General features: G+C 38.9%; 1 protein-coding gene and 2 pseudogenes across 1 annotated transcript in view; 2 read left to right on the plus strand and 1 right to left on the minus strand.

The window, feature by feature from the left end:
* Positions 1-1,913: 1,913 nt before the first annotated feature.
* LOC105532783 lies at positions 1,914-3,361 on the plus strand (annotated as a pseudogene).
* Positions 3,362-7,427: 4,066 nt separating this feature from the next.
* LOC105532784 lies at positions 7,428-10,903 on the minus strand (annotated as a pseudogene).
* An 11-nt stretch (positions 10,904-10,914) lies between these two features.
* LOC105532785 (ATP synthase subunit alpha, mitochondrial-like) overlaps positions 10,915-14,579 on the plus strand; it is a 75,611-nt gene continuing 71,946 nt past the window's right edge. The window contains 1 exon segment of the mRNA XM_011971066.1: positions 10,915-11,229. Coding sequence (XP_011826456.1) covers positions 10,915-11,229 — 315 coding nt within the window.

Below are 14,579 nucleotides of genomic sequence, written 5' to 3' on the forward strand. Positions count from 1 at the left end.
GCCACCCCCATCCCTTCCCCCAAATTACCTTTGAAAGAACCCTAACCTACAAGCTTTCGATGAGTTTGATTTAATAACTCCATCTCCTGTGTGGTGTGGCTGACTTTGCATCAGTTCAACTTTTCCTTTACTGCAATGCCCTGGTCTCTGTGAATTGATTTTTTTTTGTGTGCAGCAGGCAGGAAGAACCCATCAGGAAGTTACAGTATCATTGTTGAGCTTTTCAATTTATGGAGTTTCAAAATATAATTATCAATATGTGTCTTCATAAAACACTTTTACACTATGACACTATACAATATTTTTATTAGATCTTATTATTTATGATTTATCATCCTAATTTTTAAAACTGTGATTTTTATTAGATTTTTATTTACACTTATGAAAATTTTCAAACATACACAGAAGTAGAGACAAAAGTAATAAAACCCAATGTATTCCTTACATTCTACTTCAATAATTGTAAATATATGTAGTCTTAAAATTTCACATATATCCCTCCCACACACACACACTCATGCAGAATTTTAGAACAAACCCCAGACATCATATTATGTCATTTTTAAATACATAGCTATGTATCTTTAAGGGAAAGGACTTTTAAAATGCATAATAGTAGTACCATTAACACAACTAAATAAATTAACAGTAATTCCTTAATACCATCTAATGTTTGGTGTTCAAATTTTCATGATTTTCTCACAGATCTGTTTTTCAATCAAAATCCAAACAAGTCCACACACACTGCATTCTGTTGATAGAGGTTTTTGACAGAGCAGGAGCATCACCATCATGGACAAGCACCACCATTCTAAAGTTCCCCTTGATCAAAAACCACCTAAATCCAAAGGGCATCAGCCTAATGGCTAAGGTCAGCATGACCATAAACCACAAATGACATCTCTGACCAGAAACATTCCAACCATAGGATAAACCCCTCCCTGACCAGAGACACGCCAGCCCCCAGACAACCTCCCCTCCAGCTGGAGAGATGTCAGCCCCAAGATAACCTCCTCTCTGACCACAGACATTCCAACCCCGCCATAAACTTCTCGCCCACACAGAAACTTTCCAAGCCTGTGATAAGCTCTTTCACCAATAAATACTCTTACTCTGTAAGACAGAGTGTTCCTGACTGAAATCATCCAGAAGCCCCTCTCATGTTTATTCTCCAAAATAAACCTGTCTTTGACTGTTAAGCCACTTTTCATGTTTCTTTCCTCTTTCTTTAACTCTTACAGTTTTAATCTATCACAATGTCTTCTTCCCACCTGACTCCATGTATTTGCAGAAAAAACTAGGTCATTTGCCTGTAGAATTTCCCACATTTTGTGTTTGGCTTAGTGCACCCTTATGGTATACTTTAACGTGTATCTCAATTAAACTGATAGAAGAAGAGGTTGATTAGATTTCAGTTCTTTGAGTTTTATTTATTTATTTTTTGTTGGCAAGAATACTTCAAAGGTGGTGCAGTGTACTTCCTAGTGTATCATATTCAGAGGCATGTAACGTTGGATTTTCTTTCTCTTATCAGGCTTCTTAATTTCAGTTATTCCAGTACATAAAAATTAGTATTTTATCATGGTCTATCATTACTAATCATTTAAGAGTTTATGGGGACGTAAGTCGCTTGCTCCTGCTTTGCTGTCTGCCACGAGTAAAAGCTCCCTGAACACTCCCCAGAAGCAGATGCTGCCATGCTTCCCGTACAACCTGCAGAACGTCATTGAAATTATGAGACTATCATTCAAATGGAAGCATTATAGTTCTTTGGAACAATTATGATCTCAAAACAAAAGGAGTATGATACAGATACACTGCCTGAGGTGTTTTGAGATGTATTGAAGTGTTCCAAGCTGTGACTTACCTTAACATGTTCTTGAGGTACCATGGCATGGATTAAAAGGAAATTCGGTGAGCAGCCTCCACCTAAATGACTTACTAGGGAAACTATGTGAAATTATTTAGAAGAGTGAGGGGATCAAATAGTACTTATCCTTCATGCAAAAGTTGCACAGAAGTCATATGGAAATGAAAAAAGATTTTTTTGCCCTCCCCCTTGTGTATATCTTATGGGCAGTGGATGGAAGAAAATAAAAGAATATATGAAACACGATGGTTGTTCTGAACAAGAGTTTTAACCGTGTGCATTTATTGGGATAGGAAATAATGACTAAGAAATGCAGCAGCTAAACTTGGAAGGAAAGAACTGTTGCACAGCCAAAACATTGTACATATCTGATTCAGACAAGCAAAAGCACTTCATGTTGTCTGTAAAGATGTTCTATGGCAACAGTGATGACATTGGTGTGTTCCTCAGCAAGTGGATAAAAGTCATCTGCAAACCTTCCAAAAAGAAGCAGTCATTGAAAAATGCTGACTTATGCATTGCCTCAGGAACAAGGTGGCTCTGTGTAATTGACTACAATCCCAGACAGTTAGTACCAGATACTTGCATGTAGAAGGAGGTAATTTTCATGCTAGTTCACAGCAATGGGGAGCATTTTACATTAATCTCTTGGATGATGATGAATCAGAAGGAGAATAATTCACAGTCCGAGATGGCTACATTCATTATGGACAGTCAAACTTGTGTGCTCAGTTACTGGCATGGCACTCCCAAGACTGATAATTAGGAAAGTTGATAAAGAGACCACATTGTTGGATGCAGATGATCCTGTGTAACAACTCCATAAATGTGCATTTCACCTTAAGGATACAGAAAGAATGTATTTGTGTCTTTCTCAAGAAAGAGTAATTCAATTTCAGGCCACTCCATGCCCAAAAGAACAAAATAAAGAGATGATAAATGACGGTGCTTCCTGGACAATCATTAGCACACATAAGGCAGAGTACACATTTTACGAGAGAATGGGCCCTGTCCTTGCCCTGGTCATGCCTGCGCCTGTCGTAGAGAGCCTTCAGTTGAATGGTGATGGGGATGTAGCAATGCTTGAACTTCCAGGACAGAATTTCACTCCAAATTTACGATGTGGTTTGTGGATGTCGAAGCTGAAACTATGTACAGGCGTGGAGAGAGTATGCTCTGTCATCCCAGATGTTTCTGCATTCCAAGAAGGTTGGAGATAGGTCTGGCAACCAGTCCAGGTTTCAGTAACTTTGGTCCGAAATGATGGAATCATATATTCCACCAGGCTTACCTTTACCTACACACCAGAAGCAAGGTCGCAGCCACATTGCAGTGCGGCAGGAGCAATCCTTCGAGCTAGTTAAAGCCAGGTCCCCCAATGAATCAAACACAAACAGCGAGGGAAGTTACACAAACGCCAGCACAAATTCAACCAGTGTCACATCATCTACAGCAACAGTGGTATCCTACTGTCTTTTTGCTAGGACTTGAGTGCAGCAAAAAGTGGACAAAAAAGGAGAAAAAATGAACAGGCTTTTGTGGTTTATTGGGAAAATTTTTCATACCAGGCGATACTATTCTAAAACCCCACTATCTAACTGCAAGTGCCGATTTGAAATGCAGAAGCCACAGTAAAACAAACAAACAAAAAATCAAAATGTACAAACTATTGGAAATTAATTTTTTTTCAGCAGTTTTGTTGGTTTTTGGTTTTGTTTAACTGGGCAAGAAGTAAATAATGTGGCTGGAATACAAGTTGAACAAACTTGAAAACACAAATCTAACATGTTTTTATGGACCAATGAACTTGTATATTGCATAAGCTTCAGTAAAAGGTATATTTTTACCATACCCTTTTTTATATCATGGTATTATAGTACACCTTGTTACCAAATAGGTTATTCTCTTCCCTACTCACCTTTGAGCTTTTGCTTTAAAATACATTCAGGTTGCAAGCCTGGCCATGCTTGTTTAATCTAATTATCATGCTCTTCCATGTTTTTTTTGGTCTAAGGCTGGAGCTTTTTTTTTTTCCCAGCTGAAGTCTTATGACTTTTCGTGAGTCAAAATTGTTTGGATTTCAGCAAGTCAAATCTTGTGAAGGCCTACATATATATTTTTTAAGACTATGTGAAGTCTGTGCAAAAGCTTTAAAAAACTGCCTCTGCCTTGCCTGCAATATATGTGACATATGTTAACTTAGTCTCTCTTCCCAGACACTGTTGGTAGTTATTTCAGCATTTCCCTTTTTTTTTTTTTTTTTAAAAAAAGCATTTGTAGTGGTTATCCAAGAGGTTCTAACATTCACAGGCAATTTGGTGTGGCCATTTAGCTACATTTGAGTTAATGGCGCAGAACATGTAGATATTTGAAGTGTTCTCGCCCCACACGTAAATACATATGTGTGTTCCAGGATGTGTTCACGTTTTTCCCCGCTCCTGATCTTGTACATAACTTGTATCATGTATAAGTTAAACATTTTATTTTGAACTTGGAATGTTCCCAGTGATTTTGTCAGCAGGGTATTTTCTGCCTTGTTGGCAAGTGACAAAAAATATCATGAGAAGCATCTGCTACCAATTGGGAGATGGTGCCCTTATGATAGAATGAGGAAGATCTCAGTAAAAGCATGTTTTATTAGCTTTACTTTTGGGGGCTGTTGGAGGGGGTAGTCTAGGCCAGAACGTCATTTTAATCTTAAAACATAAGATGTTTTATTAGATGATCAACTAAAATAGCTGGAAGACAGTACTTTAGAAACAGATAGTTGTAAGATGACAAAATGCAAATGTAACTTGTGTTTTTATTTTTTTCTCTGGCTTCTTTGTTTGTTTGTTTTCTCTTCTCCAGTACTGAGCATCTCCACAAATGTCTCCTAACTCAGAAAATGTTTCTTTTCCTTTCAGTTGAGATTTGGTTCCATTCAGGGTTGTATGTTGGCCTTGCATGCTAAACTGGCCGGTTTGACCTTGCTTTCATTCCTGAACTTTGGTTATGCTTTTGTTCGGATTCTTTGAAGTTGCAGCAGACTCACTGGGCTATATTTAGTAGGGGAACCACATGCATAATGTTATATGGCACAGTCTAGTAATACAATCATCCTTCTTAGAGTAAAAACTACCTCTAGATTGTGGTAAGCTTTTACTGTCCCATAAGACAGGAGCCACAGTACCTTTTGAATGCAAAACTGTAGCTTCCTACAGTGTTTCCATACAGGACATTGTCTTTCTGGTGTCCTGGGCTGTTTTGAAAAAGTTTCCATTAATAGACTTTTCAGAAATTATTATTAGTAGCATTTTTTTCCAGCTTCGCTGTTTTCATTACTCACTCTTTGCTCAGACTCCAGCATTCAGTACCGTGTTGGTCCAGATGTAGGTTTATATGCTCGTTTTTAGCTTATTTCTTGTACCTTGCAGCATGCTGTATGCATTCAGCCCTTAAGGGGTTTATTTTACAAACTGTGTGCCTGTAAGGTTTATTAACAATAAGATAGAAAATTGAGCAAGTGTATACAATAATTTTGTAGGAAAAAAGAAACTGCTCAATTCCATATTTCGTCCATGAAAAACTTGCAATACGAGCAGTTTCAAGGAATAAAGAAAAAAAAAAGAGTTTATAGGTCGGCGAGGTCTGGTGGCTCACGCCTGTAATGCTAGCACTTTGGGAGGCCGAGGCCAGCGGATCATTTGAGGTCAGTTTGAGACCAGCCTGGCTGACATGGTGAACCCCTGTCTCTACTAAAAACAAAAACAAAAACAAAAATTAGCCGGGTGTGGTGGTGTGTGTCTGTAGTCCCAGCTACTCGAGAGCCTGAGGCATGAGAATTGTCTGAACCTGGGAGGCGGAGGTTGCAGTGAGCCGAGCTTGTGCCACTGTACTCCAGCCTGGGTGACAGAGTGAGACTCTGTCTCAAAAAAAAAAAAGTTTATGGGTAATTTGTGATTTATTTATTTCTGTAAAATGCCCATTCTCATCTTTAGCCAACTTTTAATTGGGTGATTTTTATATTAAGACAAACTTTATATATTAAACATTGATTTTTAAATTATTTACTATATCCAGTCAACAGCTTTCTTTAAGAACTTTCTAGTGCAAAATAGAAGAGTGATAGAACTTGAGTACGAAAAGGAAAAAAATCTAATTAATTAAATGTATCTCTGATTAACAGAAAAATAATATAAGCTACAATAATATTGTTATTTCAGAATCCCCCAGTTACAGAGTAACAGTGAGAAGATGGTGATCTACCAAACTTTACTTGTGACAAAATTCTAGTGTAGTCTTTTTTTAAGAAATGATAGAAGAAAGTGATTGGATTACAAATAAGATTAATATGATGATACATCAGTATTATGAGCATCTTTCTTACATAAAGAATATTTTCTGAAGACATGGATAGTAAAAAAAAAGGTAGCACAATAAAATTATACAGGGACAACTTATTAAAATAAACGTGCTCAGTTCATTGTGAGGAAATAAATTTTTTTTTCTGAAAACAAATAGAAAGAAAATAATAACTATGTTAGCCCAGAGAAAGGAATACACTTGAATTATAGATGAACAAGGCCATATACTGTATATGACTAATACGTAACCATGAAGAATAGGTTAAGATAAGGGAAAAGCAGTAGAAACATCAGTTTTCAGGAAGATACATTATTACAGTGTACCCAGTTAGTTTATGTCACTTTTTAAAAGTCATTTAAATAAATTTATTTGTGGAAGAAAAAATATCTGAACATCAGGTATGGTTTGATCCGCAATGATCCAACAATCTGTCATAACTCACTCTAGGAGTATTCTTACACAGTTTGCAAGAGAAATTACATGTGGAGCTACAGGTGAACATTTATCAAAATTCATAAAGCTGTTTAACCTGAGTGTTACACAGTACATAGTGACCATCATACAATAGTAAAAATACAATATCAGACACTATTTTTACAAGCTACGATGTAAACAATTTAGGCTCTTTTTAAAAAAAAAACACAAAAATTTGATTACAGCTTTATTTCAAGCATTTTCAGTTAGACACAGGTTTATATATTTTAACTCAAAATAGCAAAAGACCTTCTGTAGGTAAAATATATTCTGTGTTTAAATGCTCGCATTCTGAAGTATGACTTGCCATGTATGAGTTCAGGTGGGACGATGAAGCTGCTGTAGCAAAATTCTGGCTGATGATGAAGACTCGGACACATTTCATCTTTCATGAAGTCATTCAATATTTTGTGTATTTACATGAAGGGGAAAAGAGGGGAGGATACAAACGGAGCCAGCATTCTTTTTTTTTTTTTTTTTTTGAGATGGAGTCTCGCTCTGTCGCCCAGGCTGGAGTGCAGTGGCGTGATCTCGGCTCACTGCAAGCTCCGCCTCCCGGGTTCCCGCCATTCTCCAGCCTCAGCCTCCCGAGTAGCTGGGACTACAGGCGCCCGCCACCTCGCCCGGCTAGTTTTTTGTATTTTTTAGTAGAGACGGGGTTTCACTGGGTTAGCCAGGATGGTCTCGATCTCCTGACCTTGTGATCCGCCCGTCTCGGCCTCCCAAAGTGCTGGGATTACAGGCTTGAGCCACCGCGCCAGCATTCTTTTTGGATGAAGCAGCCTAATTCCAGAGAAGGGGCTTTCCATTTTGAACTCAAAGGGTGTGATGCACAAATTGAATTCTTACCAGTCCAGGGAGCTGCCTTTGGCCTGGGAGGCAACACTTGATGATGAAGTGAGCTAAAGGGAAGTGTTAACTGAACTACAGGGATGGTTGCCTGTAAAACAAATTTCCAAACATGCTCAGGCCCACGCAGAGGTGAGGTGCAACCAGAACTATCAATTAAAAAAAATGCATTCACAGATGCAGACACAGAACTTGTAGGAAGAGTAACAGTTCTAGGGGCCTGGTTGTAGTTTCTAATATCTGCCTTCACCACCCTCTGTGACTCTTCTATTTTTCTGCTTTAATTTGATCCCAAGGATTTCATTAGCAACTTTCTGAAAATACAGGAAGATACAGTCTCCTGTCTTGGCTGAGATAAAGTGGCTACTAAAACCATTTTCCTGGCAAACCCATAAGTGTTTTTCAGGTTTTGCTGTTTCCATATGCTCCAAATCAATTTTATTGCTCACCAAGGCAACCAGTAGCAAAGTTTCTGACTCTTCCCTCCCTTTCTTCAGTACAATGTACCGATCTTTTAAATTCTCCAAGCTTTGCTAATTTGTAACATCATGTATCAAGAGGATTCTCTGTGGTCCATAGATAAATGTACCCACCATCTTGCTGCCTATTGTACACACCCCCTACATCTCATACTTGAAGAGTAACCTTCAAGTTTCCTGGCAATGTTACCCAGCTCAAAAAAAAAAAAAAAAAAAAAAAAAAAAAATCACCACTATAGTTTAGTTTTCTTTGTTCCCAAAAGTTTCTTGAGCGAAACTCATAGGTCTTCCAGGAGCTGCTGCTTCAAGCATGACAAATTTCAGTTGCCATTCTCGACTTCTTTCTTGGGGTCTGATGGAGTTCAATGTGGTGCTCAGGCTAGCTCCCCAGGCAGAGGGAGAAGGAAAGGAGAGCACCTCTGTGGACAGGGAGAGAAGGAAGGGAGCAGGACCTTGCCCTGGGATCTGGATGCCCTGGAGAGATCAAGGGAAAATAGCACTCACCAGGCACCATCTTGCTCATCTCCCCTCCCCGTTAGTTGATGATGCTTTCGTTAAATGAACCAGTACTTTCACATGCTTTTAAGTAAAAATGAAATTCAATTGGAAGGACCCAAATCAAACATGGTATCTCTTGAGTTATCGCTCACTGTGGATGACAAAGGCTGTTGTCAAAGTTGATTTCATTCAATTAACTTGATGAACATTAAACAACCTGTGTAGCCCAGAAAATGAGCGTTCTGGGAGATCAGTTATTACAGAAATGCAGAGGTGTCCTAACTCGTGTCATGTGAAGGTTGCCATGATGCAGATCATGACATGGCTATGAATGTGCAGGCTATGGTTTGCCCTGACTTGGGTCCATGACTGTGCCTTGAGGGTGGAAGAAACACCAGAGCGCCCTCAGATAAGATGGCTGGAGGGCATGACAAGAACCATGAAGGTAAGACCAGACCCTGCATGCAAGATGAATGCTAGCATCTGGCTGAATAGAGGAATTTGAACAAACAAAATCCTTTTTCCACAAGCTCTTCACATAATCCTACTCCACCTGGAGCTTCATAAATGAAATGAGTGGTTATCTATATTCAGGTCTAGTCAGATGTGCTGATTACTTATAGTTGAAGAGCATACATGTATCATGCTTTCTTATATATTTAATCTATCCCATGTATACATAAGATTTTGAAGGATAAATTATTGATTAGCATTAAAGTGTAAAATTTACTTGATAACTATAAAATGTCTTAAATACACTAGTATGAATTTTGAAATTATGCCAAATGACCAATGTGAAGGGTAATGTTACTACACGGGGTGTCTTGCCACTGCGTCCTTTAGGAGATTTCTGTAGTATCACAGTAAAGTCCACCTGTGTGTGAGAGAGAGGCTTGTGCTCGCCTTCCTTACCAGCAACGGAAGAGTGTTCAGAGGACCCAGCTTGGCCTGAGTATGAAAACAAACCAAAGCCAGCTCTCCTGTAATGTGTGCTCACATCCCTGAAAGAAAAGCAAGAAAATCCCAAACTCCAGATTTTCTAATACAAGCTCTAGTGAAATACTTACCTTTCTTGAGTCAAAGCAGAAGCAGCTGCTAACTAGAAATGTCAGCCTGCTGCCTCCTGCCAGAGCTTTTCTATGGCTGTTGTGGGGTGAAGAGGGTCGAGTCTCTGGCTTTCTTACCACAGGTGATCAGGTAAGAAGGAACCACAGTATCCTCTATGAAGAAATGCTGTCCGAGGTGCTACCTGGAATTCAAAGGTTTTCTAAAGAAGACCTGGGAGGGGACTCCACTCCCATCAACCAATACCAGCCCAGCCCAAAGGCTGCAAATTTGCTTCTTTCTGACACCCAGAGGAGAAACAATCACCAGCTCTTTTCCAGTGAGTCCAGCACTGTCTGCAATTGGATTTGCTTTAGTTGCAAGGATTGTAACCTAGTTGGGGTGTGTGTGTGTGTGTGTGTGTGTGTGAAGCTTGAGGCACCTGGTGTTAGTTTTACTATCCAGTTGTATTAAAATTGGCATGAAATTTTCTACCTAGAATTTCAAGCCTCCAGCTGTGAGCCTTATTCAGCAATCATTGATTTCATCACCAAAAAAGATAAAACCAGGAAATAAAATGTGTGTCAGAGAGTCCAACTGATTGTTTCTTTTACCCTTAACTAACTCCCTTTCCCGTGCCCCTCCCCTGCACCTACTGGTTTTCTGAGTTTTTTTTCCCCTCAGTCTTTAGTAAACTAATTTTAAATGTGTGAATGGGGTCACCAGGTCAGAGAGTGAGGTTCTTCACCCAGGGAAGAACCATGCCATGGATCCCAATGATAAGTTCTCCTTATGGAGCTAAAGTCTTTCACTGGAGCTGTTTCCAGTGTCACTTGATGTAGCATTTGGGATAGTCTCATTGTGGAGCACCACCACTATCCTAGTTGGCCGATACCTGTTTCATCTAAGAGGAGAATCAGGTAAGTTGTCCTTAAGCGCCTTTGGGAAATCGTGCCGTTCAGAGAGCTGCGTTGTGCTCACGCCTCTGGAAGGTCTTGCTGTCCATGCGCTGACTCTTCTAACTCCATGTCCCCCATTCCTGGGGGTGTTTGCCAGCAGGATGGAATGATGGCTCACTGAAAACTTAAGATGACATGGAAGATGACAAGGGAGATGAGAAAGTCCTGCCCAGTAATGATAGGAAGATAGGCACAATGCAGTGACCTCACAGGTCTCCATGCCTCAGCTCAGCTCTGATGAAGAAGCTCATGTCATACAGTCTCTTCAGATGATTGCAGAGAAAAAGGTGGTGACAGACAGGCAGATGTTTTACTGTTTCCACTTCTGGAACTTGCTGCAGGGTATGAAGAGGGTCAGCACCAGCAAAGGTATAGAATATCATGTCTGCAATGGATGAAGCCATCAAAGGATGGCTTCACTTCACCACCAGACAGCACTGACCAACCTATGGCAATAAGTCCCGCAGACCAGAATGACACCCATCAGATGCCTCACTCACCATATGTCAGCCCAGAATACTCTTACAGCGGTGAACCAGTCTCTTTATCCACCAAGCCTGACCCAGCAGGCAGGAGAGGCCCAGTACCAAGACGATCATCCACAATAACCTGCACGCTGCACGGAGGATGGAGGCCAGCCCTAACAGCCCACAGCCCTCAGGAGGGAGAGGCAGTAAAGGGCTCCTTCTCTTCTTGTCCTGATGAATGGGTATTGCACCAGGAAGACGAACATTAGGAGTGGGTGATCAGAACCTCAGTCCAGCCACCATCTCCTCTATGATGACGACCAAGATGGGTGAACCTTCTGAAGGCAAAGGTCCAACCAACATCCTGGGTGGCTGGCATTTTCTGAATTTCTAAAGGCCATCACGAAGTGCAGCAGGAATGGGAGTATTTGGTGCACTTTGATTTTGCAGTTGCCTCTGATGACCAAGAGATGGAGGGCCAAAGATTTCTCCTCACCCAAGGCCCAGGTCATATTTCTGCAGCATAGCTGTGACCCTCACCCCACCTACACCCAGTAGCACAATCTCCAGTAATATTTGCAAATGGTTATACTAACATCAGGTAATAAAAGCTTTTTGTTTTTGAGTTACATTTTTAAATATAAAATGTCGTTTTTTATGTTTGTCTTCATGTGGTACATTTTCCAGGATAAGATGGGCTGTGCTGTAATGGCAGATAAACCCTGCGAGTCTCAGTGGCCGGCCTCCTCAAAGTTTATTTCTTGCTCACAGGGTCTGTTGTGAGACCAGAGACTCTCCAGAGCAGCTCCCCTTCCACCCCTGCCCAGGAAATAGAACATGTGCACAACCGAGACGAATCGTGTAGAAAAACAAGGTGATTTTCCTAGAGAAGAACTGAAGTGCTTTGCTAGTATCAGTCACTATGATGAAAGGTGGAGAAGAACTATTCCATTTCTTTAATCATCTAAGAGACAGAGTACTCACTTGGAGTGAAATATTTAAACTATTTCTTTATCCCTTGAATTAAAAGACCTTAATAACATGAATTCATAACTCAAATATAGATAATAAAACCAGCATAGTTTGACAAAACAATTTTTATTCTTGAAATACCAAGGCTATTTTCTCATATAAATTACATACGTATCTATATACATATTTTCAACGACTGAAATTAATTTTAACATCTTTAAAACAGCAAATAATATCATATTTCCTGTAAAATGGCTGGTTACCTCAAAGGCAGCATTTTAACATCCTTAGCTGTTTTGAAAGATTATTAGCAGTCTACAATAAATATTACATGAGACATTTAAAGAATGGTGATTGATTTCATCATTTAAAAATCTTAGTCAAGAAGAGGCAAGAGCAATTTCTTAGAATCAAAGCTCCTTCATTGGAAAATCATTCATCTTGGAAAAAGCAGAAATATTTTAGCTAATAAAAAATATGTTATTACTAAATTGGCATTGAAGAACTTGTAAAAAATCTCATTTTACTTTAATTTGTTAAAGTCAAAGCCTTATATGCACCTTTGATTTTTATAATATTTTAACTATTTGAAAATAAAATATTAAGCATCAAAAGCAAATAGAAAAAAATAAAAATAAAATGAAAACCAATGAAATAGAACGCAGACCAGTAATAAAATCTGTGCTGCCAAAAGCTGATGCTTTGAAAAGATTATTAAAACCTGCAAAACACCTAGCAAAAGGAAAACATCACCAATATCAAGAATATAAAATGGGACATCATTATAGACCCTAGAAATGCTACCAGGATTATAATAATATATGCTGAACAACTTTATGGCAAGAAATTTGACAATTTAAGTGAAAAGCATGCATTTCGATTGTTTATGGTATAGTTACTTGCAACTCTGGAGAGTCCACATGATTCATATAGCAGCCATCTTCTAGCTTTGTGGGTTCTCTGTAAAAAAGAAACTGGAAGACTCACAGTAAACGAATGACATATACTTTCCACCCTTATATGAGTAGAGAATAATCTGCTAGAGCTTGCAATGCTGAGGTTTAGCAGAACCACTTCAGATATTATTACTAGCAGAGGAGATTAAGTTTGGGTGTGACCCACAACCCCATCACCCCTGAGCACGCCTGATCGCACCTTGGAAACTTGTGTGTGTCTTATAGCCTTATACCTAAATATGGCTAAGCAATATGGTTAGAACTCAATATCATGTTGCCTCTTGGACCCATGAAATCAAGTGATAAATTCTGGTACACTGCTCCCACTCTCACTCCATATACACACACAAACACTTACCTGCACACACTTCACAGAATTAACAGATATACATACACACTGACACTCTCACAGTCATATATCTTCTCTCTCCCTCCCACACGCAGACACATATACTCCACAAATTCTTGCTAACTGCATCTTTGAATGCCAGTTTAAAAGGAAAATTAATGTCTACGTATTTATAAAAATGTTTGACTTCTCTATTGATTTTGAGTATGCCCACTAAATCCATTTATTCCAATGAAGTATTTAGAAACTAGTCAATGGGTTTATCCTTGTCACCAGCGACCAGCACATAGCACATCTCTTGGAGGAAGATTAAAAGTAGCAACTATGAAAACGTGCTAAACTCAATTAGAAACCATTGACTAAAAAAGTTAGTCATTATTTGAATTTACAAAACCGTATTTTCAAATAATCCATTCCATGCCTATGAGTAGATTATTTGAAAACATAATTAGTTTTGTAAATGGTCTACACAGTGGGTCAACCAGACTGTACAGGGACTTGACATTGCTGGCCTCATATCTAGGGTGTTTGTACTCACAGAATAGGCTGTTTTCTTAAAATAATCTGTATAAAATGTCTTGAATTAGGATGAATAAAACGACGCCTAATTTAATTGTATTTGTGCAATGCAGCAGAAATGACAATTGTTACTGATAAAACATTATCATCCTTTATGTATGTATTCCTTAAGCTACACTATCTTTTTGAAATTTATATAGTAATAGATATTCTACTTCATGTCCAGGGACCATTTTTTTCTTTGTAAAATAATGGCAAATATAGCATCTACATAGCAGACATAGGCTCCGATTTTCAAAGCAAAATCTGCTCACCAAAGTGATTTATCAAAATCATTGCTTTAGTATAACACCCTAACACTGTGAGACTTAGCAAATTGTATCAAAATTATGTAAAAGTGGCTAGCGATTTTGAAGCGAAGCTGTATTTGTGAAATCTTGAAGTTATCTATGGCTCTTAAAATAGCTGTTCACGAATCTGAAAGGAAGTCCACTAACCTTTGAGGAAGAACCCAGGTAGGTGAATAAAACTTCCTGTAGTTCAAGGTTTTCTTACTATCTTCATTTAGTGCCTCTTTCAGTTATCTCATCTCTTCCTCTGACAAAGCACTGAATATTGCATCTTACGTTATCTTATCGGATGCTAACTCCTGTTCACTCTGATCTAGAATGTTTACTTTTCTATGTAAGCTCCCTCTGCGGAAAGTAATAACTGCCATGCCTCCTGCATTTCTACACATGGTAAAAAAGAAACTACATATTTATTTGTGCCTGTGGTGACTGCTTCTTTTAAATTT

Source organism: Mandrillus leucophaeus, unplaced genomic scaffold, assembly GCF_000951045.1.
Source record: "Mandrillus leucophaeus isolate KB7577 unplaced genomic scaffold, Mleu.le_1.0 Scaffold984, whole genome shotgun sequence".
Classification (NCBI taxonomy): domain Eukaryota; kingdom Metazoa; phylum Chordata; class Mammalia; order Primates; family Cercopithecidae; genus Mandrillus; species Mandrillus leucophaeus.